At 40.4% G+C, this 21,596-nt stretch overlaps 1 protein-coding gene across 11 annotated transcripts in view; it reads right to left on the reverse strand.

Moving 5' to 3' along the window:
• Positions 1-21,596, reverse strand: part of LOC111555030 (F-actin-monooxygenase MICAL2) — a 254,364-nt gene that overhangs the window by 52,028 nt on the left and 180,740 nt on the right. For all 11 annotated transcript variants that reach the window (XM_023230812.2, XM_023230818.2, XM_023230820.2 and 8 more), the window contains 2 exons: positions 18,575-18,726; positions 16,026-17,313 (listed from right to left, as the gene is read on the reverse strand). In XM_023230812.2, the coding sequence (XP_023086580.2) occupies positions 16,026-17,313; positions 18,575-18,726 (1,440 nt within the window). The remainder of the gene's footprint in view (positions 1-16,025; positions 17,314-18,574; positions 18,727-21,596) is intronic.

Consider the following 21,596-nt stretch of genomic DNA (forward strand, 5'->3'; position numbering starts at 1 on the left):
AACCAGAATATATAAGAAACTCAAACAACTCCATACAAAAACAACAACAACAACAACAACAAAAAACACAAATAATTCAAATAAAAATGGGCAAAAGACCTGAATAGATATTTATTAAAAGAAGGCATACAAGTGGCCAACAAGTGTATGAAAAAATACTCAACATCACTAATCATCAGGGAAATGCAAATTCAAACCACAATAAGATATCATCTCACCCCAGTTAGAATGGCTATTATCAAAAAGACCAAAAAATCAAAAATGCTGGCAAGGATGTGGAGAAAGGGGAACTTTTACTTATACACTGTTGGTGGGAATGTAGAGTAGTAAAAGTATTATGAAAAAACAGTATGGCGGTTTCTCAAAAAACTAAAAACAGAACTATGATATGATCTAGCAGGCCCACTGCTGAGTATATAACCCAAAGAAAGGAAATCAGTATACTGAAGAGACATTTACATTCCCATGTTTATTGCAGCAGAATAGCCAAGATACAGCATCAACCTAAGTGTCCATCAATGGATGAATGAATGAAGAAAATGTGGCATATATATCTATACAATGGAATATTATTCAGCCATAAAAAAAAAAAATCTTGTCATTTGCATCAACATGGATGAAACTGAAGGTCATTATGTTAAGTGAAATAAACCAGGCACAGAAAGACAAATATCACATGTTATCACTTATACAGGAGCTAAAAATGACAAAGTGGATCTCATGGAGATAGAAAGTAGAATAGTCGCTACCAGGGAAGTGGAAGTGGGGAGGGAAGGCTAAAGAGAAGTTGGGTAATGGGTACAAAATACAATTAGTAGAAGGAATAAATTATAATATTTGATAGTACAATAGGAAAATTATAGTTAACAATGATTTATAGTAAATTTCAAAATAGTTAGAAGAGAAGAATTGTAAGTTTCCTAAGACAAAGACGAGATAAATGTTTGAAGTAATTGATATTTCAGTTACTCTGATCTGATCATGACACATTACATGTATGTATCAAAATATCACATGTATCCCAAACACATATAAAACTATGATTTGTTGATTAAAAATACAACAATGTTACATATAAAATTATGTCATTTAGCACATATTGACTAAAGTAACAAAAGCATATGATTATCCAACAGATGCAGAGAAAGTATTTGCTTACATTTATCATTACTCATGATTAAAACTCATAGCAAGCTAGGAATAGAAGGACATTTTACTGATCTAATAAAGGACTGACAAAAGAAATCTGTAGCAAACATTATACTCAATGGTGAAATACAATCTCTTTCATACTGGAAAAAAGACAATGGTGTTCACTATCACCACTTCTATTCAGCACTGTATAGAAGGTCCTAGGCAGTGCAATAAGGCAAGAGAACGGAAAAAAAGGTATACAAAATGGAAAGGAAAATGTCAGGCTGTCTTTATTGGCAGACAACATGATTATCTTGCTAAATTCTATTCAAAAGCTATTACAATAATAAGTGAGTTTAGTAAGGTCAATATAAAGTTAATTTGCTTCTACATATTAATAAACAATTTAAAAGCAAAATTAAGAAAGCAATTTTATTTACAATGGCAACAAAAAGACGAAATACTTAAAAGATACATTTAATATGTGTGAAAAATCCACACACTGAAAACTAAAAAAAAAATTCTAAAGTAAAGTGAAAGAAACCTAAATAAATTGAGAGATATACCATTTTTATGGATTGAAAGACCAAACAGGTATCAGTTTATCCCAAATTGATCTATAGATTACAAGCAAAATTCCAGTAGGCTACTTTGGTAGAAATTGATAAACTAATTCTAAAATTTATATGAAAACACAAAAGACCTAGAACAGCCATATTAATTTTTAAGAAAAACAAAGTTGTAAGACTTTCCCTACCTGTTTTCAAGACTTATTCTAGCTGGGCATGGTGGCTTACACCTATAATTCCAGCACTTTGGGAAGCCAAGATAGGAGGATCACTTGAGCTCAAGAGTTCAAGACTAGCCTGGACAACATAGTGAGACCTTGTCTCTACTAAAAAAAAAAAATTTTTAATTAGCCAGGCATGCTGGTGTGTGCCTGCATGCAGTTCCAGCTACTCAGGAGGCTGAGGCAGAAGGATCACTTGAGCCCAGGAATTGGAGGCTGTAGTGAGCTATGATTAAGCCACTGCACTCCAGCTTGGGCAACAGAGTGAGGCTCTGTTTCAAAGACAAGACAAGAAAAAGAAAGGCTTACTCTAAAGCTGCAATAATCAAGAAAGTGTGCTTTTAGTGTAAGGATGATTATATAGATCAATGGAACAGATTAGAGAGTACAGAGATAGACCTACATACATATGGTCAATAGATTATATATAAAGGTGTCAAAGTAACTCAATGGGGAAAGAATAGTCTTTTCAACAAGTGGTACTGAAGCAATTAGATACATATGGGCAAACAACAACAACAAAAACCCATGACTTATAGTCACTATAAAAAATTAACTAGAATTTTGCATTCGTTGCAATATGAAACATTATCTAGAGTCAGATTATGCTGAAGCCTAAAATCTAGAAATTATAAAACTTTTGGGAGAAAACATATGAGGAATTCTTAGTGACTTCGAGTTTAGCAAAGATATCTTAACTATAACTCAAATTACAAAAGAAAAAATCAATAAATTTGACTTCATCGTAGTAAAAAGTTCTGCTCTTTGAAAGATAGTGTAATGAAAATGAAACAACAATCCACTAACTAGGAGAAAATGTTGCAAACATATATCTGATACAGGATTTATATGCAGAACTCTTAAATCTCAATACTAAGAAACAACACAATTTAAAAATGGGCAAAAGATTTGAAAGCTACCTTACCAAAAAATATACAAATAAAAAACTCATACATTTAAAGAAGCTCAACATCATTAGTCTCTACAGAAATGCAAATTAAAATTGCAATCAGATACTACTATAGGCATTAGAACGGCTAGAATTTAAGTCTGACAATGTCAAGTGTTAGCATGGATGTACAGTAACTGAAACTCTTGTGCATGGTTGTACGGCATGTCACTTTGGAAAACAATTGACAAGTTTAAAAATAAAATTCAATATGCACTTACCAAATGACCAAACAAGCCCATAGCTAGGAACTTTGCTAAGGCAAATGAAAACATGTCTCTACACAAAGACCTGTACATTAATGTTCATAGAAGCTTTATTTGTGTTCAAAAACGACACCCCATCTCATGTCTATCAATTGGTAAATGGATAAACAAATGATGGCACATCCATACAATGAAATCCTACTAGCAATAAAAATAAATGGATTACTGATATGGGCAACAACATGCATAAATCTCAAAAGCATTATGCTAAGTGAAAGAAACCAGACACAAAATACAACATACTGTATGATTCCATTTATATGACATTCTAGGAAAGGCAACACTATTGAGACAGAAAACAAATCAGTGTTTTCCAGGGACTGGGAATATGGAAAGAGGATTGATTCTAAAGAGGCATGAGAAAACCATTCAGGATGGTGAAAATAATGTCTATTTTGATTTTGGAAGCAGTTCCATTACTATATACAATTGTAAAAACACACGGAACTGGACACTTTAAAAGGGTAAATTTTATTGCATGTAAATTATACTTCAATAACAAATTAGAGTTTGGTAGAGTAGAATTCAATTGTTTTCCTACCTAAATGACCATATAGTCAATCACAGAACTGACAGATAAATCACAGTATATTCCCACAATGAAATATAGTTTACCAGGAGAATAATATGGCCACAAGAAACAATGAGGATAAATCTCATAAAAACAATGTTGAATCAAATAAACCAGAAAGAAAAGGTTTCATTTACCTAATGAATACTGTTAGAAATCAGCAGTTATCCTCATGGTAGATGGTAGCCATGTGGGATTAGCGACTGAAAGAAACACAGGACTTTTGGGGTTCTGGTAATGTTATGCCTTCATCTAGCTCCAGTACATGTATGTGTTCAATTTTTGAAAAGTTCTATCTTTACGAGTATTTTTCTTTTGTGTGTTATAAGCAAGAAAAATGACTATCTAGAAACAAACCTTCAGAAATGCAAAATATCTTTATGAACAACACTATAAAATGTAAATAATTTTTTAAAATCTGACTAAATAGAGGGCTATAGGGTGTTCTTAGATGGGAAGACTCAATATTCTAAAGCTAGCAAATGTCTTTAATCAATTAAAAACCATATCACTTAAATCCGCATTTAAAAAACCCCACATGCCTGGGAAAACATCTAATGAAAATTGTACAAGGTCTCCACAACTACAAGACATTAAGAAAAATTGAAGACCTCAATAAATTCAGGGATGTATCATGTCCATGGATTTGAAGACTTGCTATAGTAGTACCCCATGTTCACAGTTTCACTTTCCTCAGTTTCAGTTATCCACAGTTGACTGTGGTCAAAAAATAGGCTTGTACACTACAGTAAGATATTTTGTGAGAGCTAGATCACAGGCACATAACTTTTATTACAGTATATTGTTATAATGATTCCATCATTAGTTGTTAATTTCTTACTGTGGTAATGTATAAGTTAAATTTTATCATAGGCATGTATGTACAAAAAAAAAGTGTAGTAAATACAATGATATGGTTTGGCTCTGTGTTCCCACCCAAATCTCATCTCAAATTCTAATCTCCAAGTGTCAAATGAAGGACCTGTAATCCCATATTGAGAGAAGGAAGTGATTGGATTATGCGAGTGGTCTCCCCTATGCTGTTCTCATGATAGTGAATTCTCACGAGATCTGATAGTTATTTAAGGGGCTCTTCCCACTTTGCTTCTCACACATGCTTTCTCTTGCCTACCACCATGTAAGATGCACCTGCCTCCCTTTCTGCCATGATCGTACGTTTCCTGAGGCCTCCCCAGCCACGCGGAACTGTGAGTCAATTAAACCTTTTTTCCTTCATAAGTTACCCAGTCTTGGGTAGTATATTTAATAGCAGTGTGAGAATGCACTAATACAGTATTATCCATGGTTTCAGGTATCCACTGGGGGTCTTGGAACGTACCCCCTGCAAATAAGGGGGAAACTACTGTATTGCAAAGATGTTAATTCTCCCCAAATTTAGCTATAGATTCAATACAATCCCATTCAAATTCCCAGCAAATGTTGTAGAAATTGATGAAATCATTCCATAAGTCACATGGCAATGCAAAAGGCTAATAATACTAAGGCAATGTTGAAGAAAGACAAAGTGAAGGATTTACTCTAGACTATGATGATTTATTATAAAACCACATAATGAAAACAGTGTGATTCGGGAACAAGGTCAGACAAACCAACCAGCAAAACAGAAAACAAGGCCCCAAAACAGGCTGCCTAATTTATAACAAAACTGTCACTGTAATCAGTGGGAGGAGAATAATTTTTTTTTTCTGTGTGTGTGTGTGTGTTTTCTTTTTTTTTTTTTTCTTTTTGAGACAGAGTTTCACTCTTGTTGCCCAGGCTGGAGAGCAATGGTGCAATCTTGGCTCACCGTAACCTCGGCCTCCCGAATTCAAGTGATTCTCCTGCCTCGGCCTCCTAAGTAGCTGGGATTACAGGCATGCACCAGCACGCCTGGCTAATTTGTTTTGTATTTTTAGTAGAGATGGGATTTCTCCACATTGCTCAGGCTGGTCTCAAACTGTCGACCTCAGGTGATCTGCCCGCCTCAGCCTCCCAAAGTGCTGGGATTACAGGTGTGAGCCACATGCCTTGCTTAAGAATGGCCTTTTTAATAAATGCTGCTTAATTGATTGGATAACAACATGGAAGAAAGTAAACCTTAATCTAACCTCACAGAATATCCAAAAATCTATCCTAGTTTCATCATACATATGACTGTGAAAGGAAAAATAATAAGGCTTCTGTAACAGTGTTGTCCAATAGAATTATAATAAAAGTCATGCATATAATTTAAAATTTTCTAGTAGCCACATTAAAAATATTTAAAAAATAAAATTAATTTTAATATATTTTATTTACCCCCAATTTCAAAAATCTTATACTTTTTTTTTTTTTTTTTTTGAGAGTCAGTGGCCGGATCTCAACTCACTGCAAGCTCCGCCTCCCAGGTTTATGCCATTCTCCTGCCTCAGCCTCCTGAGTAGCTGGGACTACAGGCGCCCGCCACCTCGCCCGGCTAGTTTTTTGTATTTTTTAGTAGAGACGGGGTTTCACCGTGTTAGCCAGGATGGTCTCGATCTCCTGACCTCGTGATCCACCCGTCTCGGCCTCTCAAAGTGCTGGGATTACTTACAGTCTTGAGCCACCGCGCCCGGCCAAAAATTTTATCATTTCAACTTGTTTTATTTATTTATTTGTTTATTGGTTTGTGACCAGTATTGATGTCTTGCCCAGGCTGGAGTGCAGTGGTGCAATCGTGGCTCACTGAACCTCGACCTCCTGGTCTTAAGTGATCGTCCCACCTGCCGAGTAGGTGGGACTATGAGCATGTGTCAACATGTCTGGCTAATGTGTTCAGTTTTTATAGAGACAGGGTTTCCTTATGTTGCCCAGACTGATCTTGAACTCCTGGACTCAAGCAATCCTCTTCCTCGGCCTCTCAATGTGCATATACCTGACAAAGGACTTATATCCAGAATCTATACAGATTACAAATCAATGACGAAAGGGCTAATAACACAATAAAAGCATGGGCAAAAGACTTCAATAGAGACTTCTTACAGAAGAATATCTAAATAAGCATGTGAAAAGCTATGCAACATCATTTGGCATGAGCCACTGCACTGAGCCAAGAATGATTAGTGAGATGTTTTACATTATTTCATTCACACTAAGTCTTCAGAATCTGATGCATATTTTACAGTTATAGTATGTCTGTGTTCAGATGATACATTTAAATGGTTAAAGTGAAATGTAACCCTATCAAATAAAGTTGTGTTTAATAGAAAACCATTTTACACTGCTTCAGTTTTTAAATTTAAATTAATTAAAATTTTAAAAATTAAAAATTCAGTTCCTCATTCACACTAGCTACAACTCAAGCATGAAATAGCGGCTACTGTATTTGGACAGCACAGTTCTAGAAGGTAAGAGAGAACATCTACATGAGCTTGGAGTAGGGAAAGATTTCATAAACAGGATGCAAACGTTAACAGCAATAAAGGAAAGTGATATTGTTTGGCTCCATGTCCCCACCCAAATCTCACCTTGAATTGTAATCTCCTAATCCCCATGTATCAAGGGTGGGACCTGGTGGAGGTAATTGAATCATGGAGGCAGTTTCCCTCATGCTGTTTTTGTGATAATGAGTGAGTCTCACAGACCTGATGGTTTTATAAGCGTCTGGCATTTCCCCTACTTGCACTCACTCTGTCCTGCTGCCTTGTGAAGAGGTGTTTTCCACCATGATTGTAAATTTCCTGAGGCCTCCCTGGCAATGTGGAACTGTGATTCGATTAAATTGCTTTCCTTTATAAATTATCCAGTGTCAGGTATTTCTTCATAGCAGTGTGAGAACTAACACAGAAAGCATTGGTAAGTTTAGCTTTATTTAAATAAATACTTCTGGCCGGGTGCAGTGGCACTGCCTGTAATCACTGCTACTTGGGAGGTCAAAGTGGGGGATTGCTTGAAGCCAAAAGTTTGAGGCTTCTGTGCATTATGATTGTGCCACTGCATTTCCAGGCTTTTATTAGAGACACTGTCTCTTAAAAAAAAGTACTTCTGTTTATTCAAAGATATCATTAGAGAGTGAAAAAGGGAGCCAAAGAGTAGAAGACAACACAATAAAAGTATGGGCAAAAGACTTCACTAGAGACTTCATACAGAAGAATATCTAAATAAGCATGTGAAAAGTTATACAAAATCATTATCAGGTAAATGCAAATTAACACCATAATGAGATACCACTGTACACCTTTAAAAATAAAAATATCAGCAAAACAAAACAAAGTGGAAACTATCAAGTGTTGGCAAGGATGTGGAGCAAGGGGAGCTCTCATTCCTTGCTGAGAGTATATACATTGGTACAATCACTTTGCAAAACTGTTTGATAGTATCTACTAAAACTATCATACATACCTACCCTGTGACGTAGCAATTTCACTCCCAGGTATATGCTAATGTTCTTTTCTTAACCAAACCCGAGCCAGGCTCCTCTGATCCTCTTCTTAACTAGGCCTCACCTTGGCCTATGAAAAGAACACTCTCGACATAAGTGATTTTGTCCATCCCTTTTCTCTGCACATTGAAAGGCTTAAACAAACACTAACATAGTTTCTGAAAGCTCAAGATCCAATCACTAAGATGGCCATAACCTCCCTTGAAGTGCCTCCCTAAGAAAACTTAAGGTTGCCAAAATAATGGACTGCTTGTTTTAGCCAACACGTGATGACAGGCACCACTGTCACTCGTTCTCAGAACAGTTATTAAATAAAAAGCTTACAATTGTGAATCCTTCCTCTGTCCCTTTGAGACATATGCATATCTCCTACAACTCAGGAGTGTCTTTCTCAAGGACCTGATAAGCCATTCCTTTGAAATGTAATCATCAGGGGGCCACTGTCTCCCAGTCTCTGTGGAAAGACAGAATTCTGACTTTGTCAACTGCCAGCTAACAGATGCAGCTGGCCTAATCCGCGTGGCCACTGACCAGCCCTTCGTGATTTTTCACTTCCCTGACTCTACTGAGCCCCAGCTTGACCACCTCCCTACGCCCTCCTTCTCCCTATAAAACACTCAGTCGCTTCTGTAGAAATTGAAGTTGAGCTCAGTTTACACTGGAACCTCTACCTTATTGCAATAGCATGTTACTGATTAAAATCTGCCCTTACCGTTTTAACCAGTGTCTAGCTTTATTTATCTTTGGCATTACTCAACAGACACAAGTACATACGTGCACCAAAAAATACATACGTATAAGAGTGCTCAAAGCAGCATTATTCACAATCAAAACAACTGAAAACAACCTCAATACCCAAAACCAGAAGGCACATAGTCATATAATGGAATAAAATGGAGCAATGGAAAAGAACAAATCACTTCTGCACATAACAACATGGATAAATACCCCCCAAAGAATGTGATATGGTTTGGCTGTGTACCCACCCAAATCTCAACTTGAATTGTATCTCCCAGAATTCCCATGTGTTGTGGGAAGGACCCAGGGATGGGTAATTGAATCATGGGGGCCAGTCTTTCCTGTGCTATTCTCGTGATAGTGAATACGTCTTATGAGATGGTTTTATTAGCGGTTTATGCTTTTTCATCTTCCTCATTTTCTCTTGCCACTGCCACGTAAGAAGGGCCTTTTGCCTCCTGCCATGATTCTGAGGCCTCCCCAGCCATGTGGAACTGTAAGTCCACTTAAACTTCATTTTCTTCCCAGTCTCAGGTATGTCTTTATCAGCAGTGTGAAAATGGACTAATACAGAATGTTTAATGAAAGAAGCCAGGCACAAAAGAGTATATACTTGTATGGGTTTTTCTATTGTTGTGGAACCAATTCCCCCCAGTTTGGCAAGTTTACAACAACACCCTTTTATTATCTTACAGTTCTGTAGGTTGGAAGTCCAGGCATGGCTCAATGGGGCACTTTGCTCAGGGTCTTACAAGGCTGCAATTAAAGTGTCAGCTGGGCTGCAGGTCTCATCTATAGCTCAGGGTCCTCTTCCAAGCACATTCAGTTTGTTGGCAGAATTCGGTTCCTAGTGGTTGGAGGGCACAGGGTCTGTTTTCTTGCTGCTTGTCAGCTGGAGGTCAGTCTCAGCTCCTAGACGCCTCTTGTTCATAGGTCCTCCCATACCATGGCAAATTTACTACTTCTTCAAGGCCAGGAGGACCATCTCTCTCTCAAGCTTTGAATCCAGTCTCTGACTTCAGGAAGTCCTTGTTAAGGGCTCACCTGATTGAGTTAGGCCTACCCAGGACAATCTCTCTTTTGATTAACTCAAAGTGAATTGTTTTGGGGCTTAATTATATTTGCATAATCCCCTAACTTCATCATGGGATGAAATGAAATCCATCATATTTATGTTCCCACCATATTCCAGAGGACTAGATTTTTTTTTTTTTTTTTTTTTGAGATGGAGTTTTGCTCTTGTTGCCCAGGCTGGAGTGCAATGGTGTGATCTCAGTTCACTGCAAACTCTGCCTCCTGGGTTCAATCAATTCTCCTGCCTCAGCCTCCTGAGTAGCTGGGATTACAGCGCCTGCCACCATGCCCAGATAATTTTTGTATTTTTAGTAGAGATGGAGTTTCGCCATGTTGGCCAGGCTGGTCTTGAACTCCTGACCTCAGGTGATCCACCTGCCTCAGCCTCCCAAAGTGCTGGGATTAAATTTGTGAGCCACTGTGCCCAGTCCAGATGACTAGATTCTACACAGCAAGCACACTAGGGAGAAGGAAGCATGGGGTCCTTTTAGAATTCTGCCTACCACATTACTGAATGATTCAATTTTTGTAAAGTAAAACAAAACAAAAACTGCAAGAGTAATCTAAGATGATAAGAGGCAGATGGTAAGTACCTTTGTTGGGCAAGGCATATAATGGGGAGAAAGCATGAGGGAGTCTTTTGGATGCTGATAACATTCTATAGCTTGATCTCAGAGAAAATTACACAAATGCGCACTTTGCAAAAATTCATCAGCTGTAGGCTTAACATTTGTGGATGTTACTGTATGCATGTAATACTGCAATAAAAATGTTTATGCAAAAAATTAAAGAAGGTTCTCAGGGCATGTTCTTTAATTATACACAAGAATGATAACTAGCATTAAAATTGTTTCTATAAAATGACCACTGATAAGTACCTGAAATTAGTTTATGACTCCAAGTCATTCAAATACGCCGATAAGTTTATGTACACCATTAATTTAATTGGAAAGTTGTCTTGTAAAAATACAAACAAATTAAATAATTTCAGCCTGGCTCTTATTCAAATGATAATAAATGTTAGGTACTTCAATTTGAATGAGGATGATACTGTTTTCTCTCTCCATTGCATGGAAGTGTGCACTCCCAAGTTCAATGTGGAGGCAACAGTGTCAGTGCATATATGTGAGTGTGTGTTTGGTGAACTGAGCAAGGAAATTTAAAAAAAAGACTGGGCCGGGCGCGGTGGCTCAAGCCTGTAATCCCAGCACTTTGGGAGGCCAAGACAGGTGGATCACGAGGTCAGGAGATCGAGACCATCCTGGCTAATACGGTGAAACCCCGTCTCTACTAAAAAATACAAAAAAACTAGCCGGGCGACAAGGCAGGCGCCTGTAGTCCCAGCTACTCAGGAGGCTGAGGCAGGAGAATGGCGTAAACCCGGGAGCCGGAGCTTGCAGTGAGCTGAGATCCGGCCACGCACTCCAGCCTGGGCGGCAGAGCAAGACTCCGTCTCAAAAAAAAAAAAAAAGAAAAAAAGAAAAGAAAAGAAAAAAATAAAAAAAAGACTGATGGGTCTAATCTGATAGGTTAGGTAAAATCTTTACTTTCTTAGGATACTGACCTAAGAAGACTTGAGAGAAACACAAAACTCTTCTAAGAGAGGTGCAGGCACTACTTCTAGAGCTGACTAACTCCAAGCTAATTCCATTCTGTACATTCCCAGTCTGTTCCAAGGCAAGGAAGTCATACTATTTTCTGATGAATATAAATGAATGTAGCTCTCCATGCTAAGCAAAGCAGGAAAATACATTTACCCTAACTTATTGTAATTAGCACATACAGAAATCATATAAATGTGTATCAATGAACTGTAGGCCAATATTACCTATGAATTTAATCCAAAATGTTAAATAAATTATCAAACAAAATCAAAAAGTAATAAGACATCATGTAAAGTAATAAGACAAAGTAATAACACATCGTGACCAAGTGGTATTTATCTCAGCAGTGCAAAGATGGTTCAATATCCATAAATCTACTATATAATTCATAATATTAATCAAATTAAGGAGAAAAAATCAGACATCTCAAAAGATGCTGAAAAGACATTTGACAAAATTCAGCATCCATCTGTGATTAAAAATACTCTCATTAAAATAGAACTAGATGGCTATTTCCTCAAAATGATAGAATAGATCTCAGTCAACCCAGAAGCCAGTTATCATGCTTAAATGGGAAAAATACCAGCAGCATTCTCATTATGAGTAGGAATATATTAAGGAAATAATTATCACTACTTTTATTTAACATTGTTCTGGAGATTCTAGAAACAAAAGAAATCAGGGAGACAAGATAAATAAGAGGTATACAATTTAAAAGCAAAAAGTAAAGGTATAATTTGCAGTTGTTATGATTGTATATATGGGGGAACTCAGGGGACTCCATTGAAAAACTTTTACAACAAAGGGAATGTAATAAAACGGATGAGTACAAAATTACTACACAAAAATCAATAACTTTCATATATACAAACAACAGTAGAAAGATAAACTGGAAAATATTGACAATAGCAACAAAAACTAACATATCTATTGATAAAATTAATGATTACGCTAGATCTATATGCTCTAAAGTGTAAAATATTCCTGAGGGTCACAAAAAAGACATGAACAAATGGAAAGATAACTCATACCATAATTTTGTAAGTTCTTGCCAAATTACTTATAAATTTAACTCAATCCCATAAGAGTATTCACAGGACTTTTTTTTGGTAGATAGACAAGCCTATACTAAGTTCATATAGAATATCAAACGAGCAAGAAGAGTCAGGAAATTTTAGAAAAAGAAAATCAATAATGGGAATACTCTTCCTACCAGATAGCAAAATACCTAAAATAAAAAAAATGTAAATACATAAAATTAGATGTTTAAAACAGTGTGGTATTGACATATAACAGATAACTAAATTGAATATAATAGATAGTATGGAAATAAGTCCAAGTTCAGGAATCTTATATGTGATAAATGTGTCATCTCACATAAGAGAGGAAAAGAGAGATTATTCACTAATTTTTTAGGATAGCCAGGGAAACATCTAAAAAGTAAGGCTGAATCTATAGCTCACATTTTATACTAGGAAAATTTCTTGATGTAAATACTTAAATGTTAAAATATTGAAAACAATCAAGAAGACTAGAAGAAACTGTGAGAAATTTCTTCTACAAACTTGGAAGAAGCTCTTTCTAACTACTGTACAAAACCCAGAAGCCATACAATAAAAATGTTTCAAACTACTATATGAAGTTAGAAATTTTACGTAAGAAAAGCCACTATAAATAAAGTCAAGCACAAACAAGAAACTGGTAAAAAAAAAAAAAAAATACTTGTAATTTGCATCATTACAAAAAAGGGCTAAATTTCCCTTTTGATAAAGAATCCCTACATATTATTAAGAAAAACCCAACAAACCATTAGAAAACTGGACAAAGGATGGAATCAACTGGTCACAGAAGAGAAGATGCAAAAATGGCTCCTCATCATATAAAAAGATGCTCAATCACCTTATTAAACAAAAAATGAAACTCAAACCACTCCGAGATCTATATTTCACCATCAGATCAGTAACACACCAGTTAGTGCAAATGTAGAAATCGAGTTCTCATACTTTGCTGCTGGGAATGTGAACAAGCACACTGTGATGAAGGACAAGTTGACAATATCTATCAAAATTCCCGATTCACATATCCTTTGCTCCAGCATTTCCACTTCTAAGAATTTATCCTAGAGATAAATTCACACATATGCTTAATGGCCTAAGTTCTCAGTTAATTGTTGTACCACTGTTTGCAATAGCCAAAGATTTGAAATTACTTAAACTTTGCATCATAGGGGGCTGGCTACTTCAATTATGTTACATCTACACAGTGGGATACTGTACAGCTATAAAACAAAGAAGAAAGTGCTTTATGTACTAATATGGAATGAGCTCCAAAATAAAATGCAAAGTTCAAAAAGAGTGCACACAGCATGCTGCCATGCTATCATTTGTGTTAAAAAAAGAAAAAATATAATATGTAAATTTGCTCTTACATTCATAAATTCTGTCTGCAGGAATGCCTAAGAAACTGATGACAATGTCACCAGAATAGGACCTGGATTGCTCAGGGACAAGGAAGGGAAAGAGGACTTTTTATTTTGAATGTTTTGTACCCTTTGATTTTGAACCATGCAAATATATTATCAAAAAATGCATAACACATTAAATTTTATGATGTGTGACATAAGGGTATATCCTGAGTTCTAGTTTGATTGCACTGTAGTCTGAGAGACAGTTCGTTATAATTTCTGTTCTTTTACTTTTGCTGAGGAGTGCTTTACTTCCACCTATGTGGTCAATTTTGGAATAAGTGCGATGTGGTGCTGAGAAGAATGTATATTCTTTTAATTTGGAGTGGAGAGTTCTGTAGGTGTCTATATACCCTTATGTCACACATCATAAAATTTAATGTGTTATGCATTTTTAATAGTTTATTAAATAATCTATTTAATTTATTTAAAAGTGTAATAGTTTATTAATTTGTTATGCATGTGTAAGAGTTATACTTCAGCCTGTCCATGCTTATCGTGAACCTGGCTGAAAATAAAATCTCTTGTTAATCCATATAGCTGTTTGATTAAGGTACTACTGAAGAGAAATAATATATTACTTGAAAACTAATGTTTCAAAATAAAAGTTAAATAAGAAAATAAAAAGGCTTTTTAGGAAAAAAGAAAAACAAAGTTGATCAACAATAGGGATGGTAGGATCACAGTTTGTTCAAAGCAGTCAAACAAGTATCAACAACAAAAAGAACTCGTGTGAATGTTTAGCTGAACTGTCTCTAAGGGAATAGACTAAAACTTTGGCAAGGAGGAGAGGGGATAAGATAATACATTTCACTTTTTATTAGATATTTCCATATTGTTGGATTACTCTGATTATTTGATATATTAATTTTAGAATTTAAAAATTTTAATCAGGTTTAAATTATTTAAAAAGCCTACATTTTCATTGGTAAGCAAATATGCATACGTGTTTAGGCTAGGAGTTTAAAGGGAAAAACATATGCATAAAGATGTTCATTCAACACCATATATAAAATATAAATATATGCATATATAACATATATACAAATATAAGTTAAACAATAAGATAATAGTTCATTAAATAACATACCCACCACACAGGATATTCCATTAAATCACATTAATGTATACTACATGGTAATTGGCATGATATCTACGATGTAATGTTGACTTTTAAATGATACAAAATTTTTGGCTAGGCATGGTGGCTCACACCTGTAACCCGACACTTTGGGTGGTCAAGGTGAGAGGATTGCTTGAGGCCACGAGTTTGAGACCAGCCTGGGCAACATATTGAGACTCCATCTCCACAAAAAATAAAAAATTAGCCGGGTGCTTCAGTCCAGGAGTTTGGGGCTGCAATGAGCCATGATCAGGCCACTGCCCTCCAGCTTGGGTGACAGAGAAAGACCCTTTCTCTCTAAAAACAAACAAACAACAAACAAACAGAGGCTGGGCACGGTGGCTCATGCCTGTAATCCCAACGCTTTGGGAAGCTGAGGCGGGTGGATCACCTGAGGCCGGGAGTTTAAGACTAGCCTGGCCAACATGGTAAAACCCCATCTCTACCAAAAATACAAAAATTAGCTGGGCGTGGTGACACACATCTGTAATTCCAGCTACTTGGGAGGCTGAGGCACGAGAATCACTTGAACCTGGGAGACAGAGGTTGCAGTGAGCTGGGATCATGCCACTGCACTCCAGCCTGGGTGACAGAGTGAGACTCTGTCTCAAAAAAAAAAAAAAAAGATACAAAATTTTATGTACAACTTACTAAAAAATATTCCTATGGAAAGAAAGAAAATAAGTGAGAAAGTGGTAGTAGGGTTATACTTGATTGGTCTCTTTTCAACACCTTCTATAATATCAAAACTAATTTTTTCAGATTTTTTCAAATTTTTCACCTTTAGAGTTTTCCTACTTTTGTTAGTATTTGAGAAGCAAAACGAAGTGAAAGATGCCTGCTTGTCAACGCAATGAAGATAACTAACTGCCCAGCATGAAGTGCAGACATTTATCAGGACAGAGCCACTTACCTGCACCTCCTGCTGTAAGAGGAGGAGGAGGAGGAGGAGGAGGGGGAGGGGCTGCCTGGCGCAGGGAGGCGCTTTTGAAAGGCTGCAGCAGCTTCTCTGGGGCCTGCGCACTGTCTTCAGGCAGCACCTTCGTCTTGGGGCTGCCAAAGAGGTCCCTGATGTCCTTTCTTTGTCTGGATTCTTGGAGGAAACTCTCAAAAGATTTGTCTTTGAGTCTGAGGGAGGAAAAAAGGGAGATTCTTTTCTTCGGAGGCTTAGAAGCATCTGGGAAGGTCTCTTGCAAACTCACTTTCTCGAGGAGTGTGGGGACATCTTCAACCTTGCTACAGGGTGGGGACCTAAGTGCAGGAAAGATCTTGGATGGCCGATTGGGCAAACTATGGGTGCGGAGGACAGGGTCAGGAGGGCTAAAGGCTGAGGGCCGGTTTCTCCCAGGGGAATGCTGGTCCCTGTCTTTATTGGAATTGGTTTTCCGAAGGCTGGATGAGCGAGTGCAGGCCTGTGTGGGCAACGTTTTGGATTCTTGTTTGGCCCAAGCCTTCTTCCCGCCTTCAGAGTTGGAAAGAAGGGGCTCTAGAGACCTTCGGATGGCATTGGCTATGAGCCGCAGTGGGGACTTGGGTGGAGGCACGCTTCGCTCCCCTTGAGCATGTTCCGCGGGGGTCCCCATCTTCTCCTGAGCCCCCCTCTGGGTTGGCAGGGGCTCTCTTGCTGCCCTAGGGAGCAGCAAGGGGCGGACTGGTTTTAGCACACGGCCTCCTCTACCATTCTCAGCACTTTTCTGGGAAAGTCGCTCCCTGGTTTTGAGGTGCACACTCTCAGGGATGGAGTCATTCCAATCCAACAACATGGTCTTCTGCTCCTGAGTGAGGACTAACTTCTTTAGGCCCAACTTCTCCTTTGCCAGCGCTGGCACTCCCTCTTCTTCCTTCCCGGCTCCAGTTCTCCCTTTTTCCCGGTCTTCTCCAGCCAAGGGAGATAGCTCTTGACCTGGCCAGCTCCTGTCCTTCCCCCAGATGGGGCGTGGGTCTCTGTGGGTGCTTCCAATGTCCCCAAGAGGGGCCTCTGCTGGCTGGCACTCATCAGAAGTCATCTCTGTAGGGCCTGAGAGGCCATCTTCACCAGGGCTCACCAGGCAGTACTCTGCCCACTCTGGCTTTGGGTGATGAGGCAGATACAGCATAATTTCACTGGGTGCTCCTTGGGCTATGGCTCGCCTTTGAAAGGTTGGGGTGGGAGGACTTGCATGACCTCTCGAGACCTGTGAGAGGGGCTCAGAAGCTGTCATCTAGATGGGATGGGCAAAAATAGCAGTTATTTTAAAAACTTCACCATTTATTTATATGATTAAAGCAAATCTCAATCTACAACCCCTTCCCCTTTTTGCTTCCCATCTCAGATGCTCAAATTCAAAAATAATTTTGCCTAAGATGATTTCAAAGGGATACTCTTTGTTCTAAGTAGCTGCCTTGGGTCCTACCAGGATCTGCCCAGAACCCCCAAATCAGCACTGATGAAAGGCTTTTCTGAATCACAGATTACCTGGGTTGGAAGCCAGGGGGAAGATAAAGGTAGAATCCTGCTGTTGTAAGCTCCTGGGCCCATGAGGGTAGGGCTGGCTGGGCCTCTGTGGGTGGCCAAGTACATAGGGGAAGATAAGCTCCTCATTTTCTTGCTCAGTCATTGTCTCTACTAAAGGGCATGATCCACCCATAGGTATGTTCCTCTAACAACCAAGAAACCAAGGCTTCTTCTTTGGAGGCCGTCAAAGAAAGAAGCGACAGTCACCCTCTGGGCTGAAGCTGTGGTAGCACAAGAATGGCCCTTAAGACCTTCCAATGACCCTTTTTAACCTCCCACCTTGCACCATCGAGAAAGTAGCTATTTCTAGCATGCAGGAACTTGGCCCTTGGCAAAGAAGGAACATGAGTGGACTCTAGGAGTGGCTGTGTCCTCCCAAGAGCTCTGGTGCCCAAAGGGCAGGTAATAGCACAGGGGTTTCACCAGAGCACCCATCTTTTCTGTCTTGTGCACTCTACTTTCCAGAGTCTAGAACAGGCCTGGCAGGTAACAGAGGCTTGATAAATACATACAGAAGGAAAGAGTCCAGCCTGCATATCAATGATGATATTTGATATTCAAGGGAGATGTTGCTTCCAAGGTTCTTGGATGCTACCAAAGGAACCCTCACTTCCATGCCTGCCATTCTACAGCTGCAAATTCCTCAATGCCCTTTGCAAGTTCTCAAGGGAAAGGTGTCCTAGCAGCTCTGTATCTCATGGAGACCTGGCATGGAGTCTAAGCCCTGTAAAGTTTGCTGAGGGAATGACTGTGTCCTCAGGTATGGCTGTGAAGGAGCAGCAGGAGCTTTTGTGAAAGGTATACATGAAGGCAGCTGGGGTAGACCCTTGATAGAGTATCTTCTGGCCCTGGCTTTGCACTTAGGTTGACCTACGAGCACATGGAATCCAGAGATAAGTGTGGAAGGTGGGAAGAGTACAGGTAGCTCAGCTTCCTGACACCTGGGCAGGAACCTCAAGGACACTCACCTGAGGCGGGGAGGAACCATCTGGAGCATTCTCAGAAACACTGGCTGAAGAAGATGGTGGGGAAGATGAACGAGAAGACAATGAAGGAAGAGGAAGAGAAGGAGAAGGGTCCTTTGGAGGTGACATAGTTCTTTTGTTCACTGGCGTCAAACCTACCAAGGAAAGAACACACTCTTCATTACAAAGGTGTTATTATTTTATCAAGAAAAGAGGAGGCTTTAAGTGAAGCTCCAATTCTATAAACAATCAGAAAGAGGAAGATGTCAGAGCCTGACTCGGAGGTTCCTGGTGCCCGAGGTGTGGGACTCAGAGGAATGGGTATAGCAGTGTCAGGGTCTCGTGGGGCAAAGGAAGTCCCAGGGTGAGAAGTCTAAGAACCATTGTGTTTCAGACTCACGTGAGGATGCTCTTGAGAGATGTATCAGGGCATTTCCAGAATGTTTCTTAGAAATGTACATCTGCCTCCAAAGAGCATCCTGAAACCATGTGGTTGGGAGCTGGGCTGTGTTAAATCACTCAGTCAATAAACCACCTGAGCTTTCTTCCCACAAGATGCTGGACCCTTAGCCATGGGCCCAGACAGGATAGACATCCATGACAAACGAGATGGGCTCTTTCTTCTCATATGTGTGCCAAGAGACTCTCAGACAGGAAGAGACATTTGAAAGTTTAAGAGAACACAAGAGAAGGAGGTTTCAGCGAGTATCAAATCATTTGAAGGATATGGAGTGGGCCCATGCCAAGCTCCTGTTGGTCAGGGAACAAACAGGATACAGTGTGGCTACTCAGAGATGGAGGTGAAAGGAGTGGGGCAGGGCCCTGAGGACAGGCCTGGTTCTGTGCTGTGGGGGGCTGAGATCATCTAGTCTGCTGACAGTCGTAGCCTACTGCAAGATCAACCAAGTTCACATATGTGTACTCTCTTCCTGCCCCCCTCCCCTCCTTCTTACTCTCTTCCCTTCCTTCCCTCAAGCATGGTAACCTTAAGTCTAAAATCTCAAACATTTTGTCTCCATATTGGGTCATTTGAGATCACTTGCTCAAACTGATTCAGTAAAATGCCATGCACCCTCTCAGATCTGCCCTCTCAGTACCTACCATCAGCCCAACCAGCTCTCCCATGAACTGTGGTGGTATACAGGGATGTCCCCCAGAAACTTCCCAGGACCACCACATGGAACGAGTCCGCTCTCTCGTCCATCTCCCTGCTTCTGGCCGCTCAGCTGCCTCATTTTTTCCTCCAGGGTGTCTAGCCTTCAGATTTTCACCCGCTTCTTAGTGCGACACAATCCCCTGGTCTCAGTTTCCCCAAAGCTCCGAGGGATAAGCTCCTCCTCAGGGACCCACGCAGGCCAAGCCCCATCCCAAGGAGAGTTCCACTGAGTCCCCTCCACCCCTGGGGCCCACACTGTTCTCGATATTCTCCCCTGCTTTCCCCCACACATCAATGCGAACATGTGTGACTGCATGTCCCAGGCGTGGGCTCTGAACAGATGGCACCACACGCAAGCTCCCAGAGGGAGGTCTCGCAGACAGCTTTGAAGGGAAAAGGTAATTCTGGGAACAGATCTGATCTGAGGGTGGCAGGAAGGAGCTGCCAGGGAGGCGGCTGGCCTGCCTCCCGCTACCGCACCCCCATCGCAGCCCACGATTAGAAGGTTCAAGACTAAAAAGGCAAAAGTTGTGAGTCAGTCCTTGCCTTGCTTCCCGTCCTTGTCCTCGGCTTGCCAAATTCCTGCCAAATTCCTTCCTTCCTTCCTCCTTGCACCCTCATTCTCCCTCTCTGCCATCTTCTGAATCAAACTCCTTCACTTGCCTCAATTCCTCTCAGCTCAACAGACTGCCTTTTTGTTCCCCTGAGGATCCCTCAGGGACTCCCTGACAGGAAGCCAGGGCCACCTCAGGAACCAAGCCTGACAGAAACGCCTCAGGGCTCACGAGGTCATGACCCAGAAGCTGCTCCCTTCTTTTCCTTTCTCTAATCCCCACTCCCACCCCCGCTAGGGGGTCTCCTTCTCTCTACACATGGTCCTCATGCACTGCCTTCAAGATGGAACTCCAGCAAGGCTTGAGGAGACGAGGGAAGCAAAGCCCCAGCTCAGGCCGAGCCCCTTGTCCCTGGGCTGCCCTTCAAGCCACTGCTTGGGAGGTGGGCACAGCCTGGGGAGAGAGGTGATGGGAAACCTCCCCTTCCTGATGCCCACTGTGTCTTTGGGTCCTCTCAGAAGATGGTGAAGGGGAGCCTGGAAGTCCACCCCCTCACATGCACACCAGCTGCCCGGCTCTGAGCACGTTCCTTAACCCCTGTCTCCTCATCCAGAAAGTGGGCTGGCTGGTGCAGTTTCATCAGGTGGTTGAGCAGATAACATGGGCTAAAAAGAGATGCCCAGTTGGCCGGGTGTAGTGCCTCACACCTGTAATTACAGCACATTTGGAGGCTGAGGTGGGTGGATCACTTAGCTCAGGAGTTCAAGACCAGTCCAGCCAACATGGCGAAACCCTGTCTTTACCAAAAATACAAAAATTAGCCGGGCATGGTGGTGTGCGCCTGTGGTCCCAGCTACTGGAGAAGCTGAGGTGGGAGGATCACTCGAACCTGGGGGGGCAGAGATTGCAGCGAACTGAGATCACGCCACTGCACTCCAGTCTGGGTGACAGAGTGAGACCTCATCTCAAAAAAAAAAAAAAAAAAAAAAAGAAAAGGTGCCCAGTGGCGCAGGACACAAAGTAAAAGCTAGTTGTCGGCAAAATATGAACTCCATTAGTTTCCCACCACCGCATCCAGGTAAAGACATTTGCTGAAGCACATTGCTGAAGCTCTGGCCCATTCCAGAGGGGGCTGCACACTCTACACTGCCACGATTTCCCCAACTTTTGGGCCAAGAGCTCCTCATTGACCAACTCACATCCCCCTCCCAGCTGGCCATTTCCTTGAAACCTTGGTACGGCCCACCCGGGGCTGCCCTGTTCTCTGCCCAGGTCTCAGTCACACGTGCCCCTGGCACCTTAGGGTTGCTTTGTG

The sequence above is a fragment of the Piliocolobus tephrosceles genome, chromosome 13 (assembly GCF_002776525.5).
Source record: "Piliocolobus tephrosceles isolate RC106 chromosome 13, ASM277652v3, whole genome shotgun sequence".
In the NCBI taxonomy this organism is placed as follows: Eukaryota; Metazoa; Chordata; class Mammalia; order Primates; family Cercopithecidae; genus Piliocolobus; species Piliocolobus tephrosceles.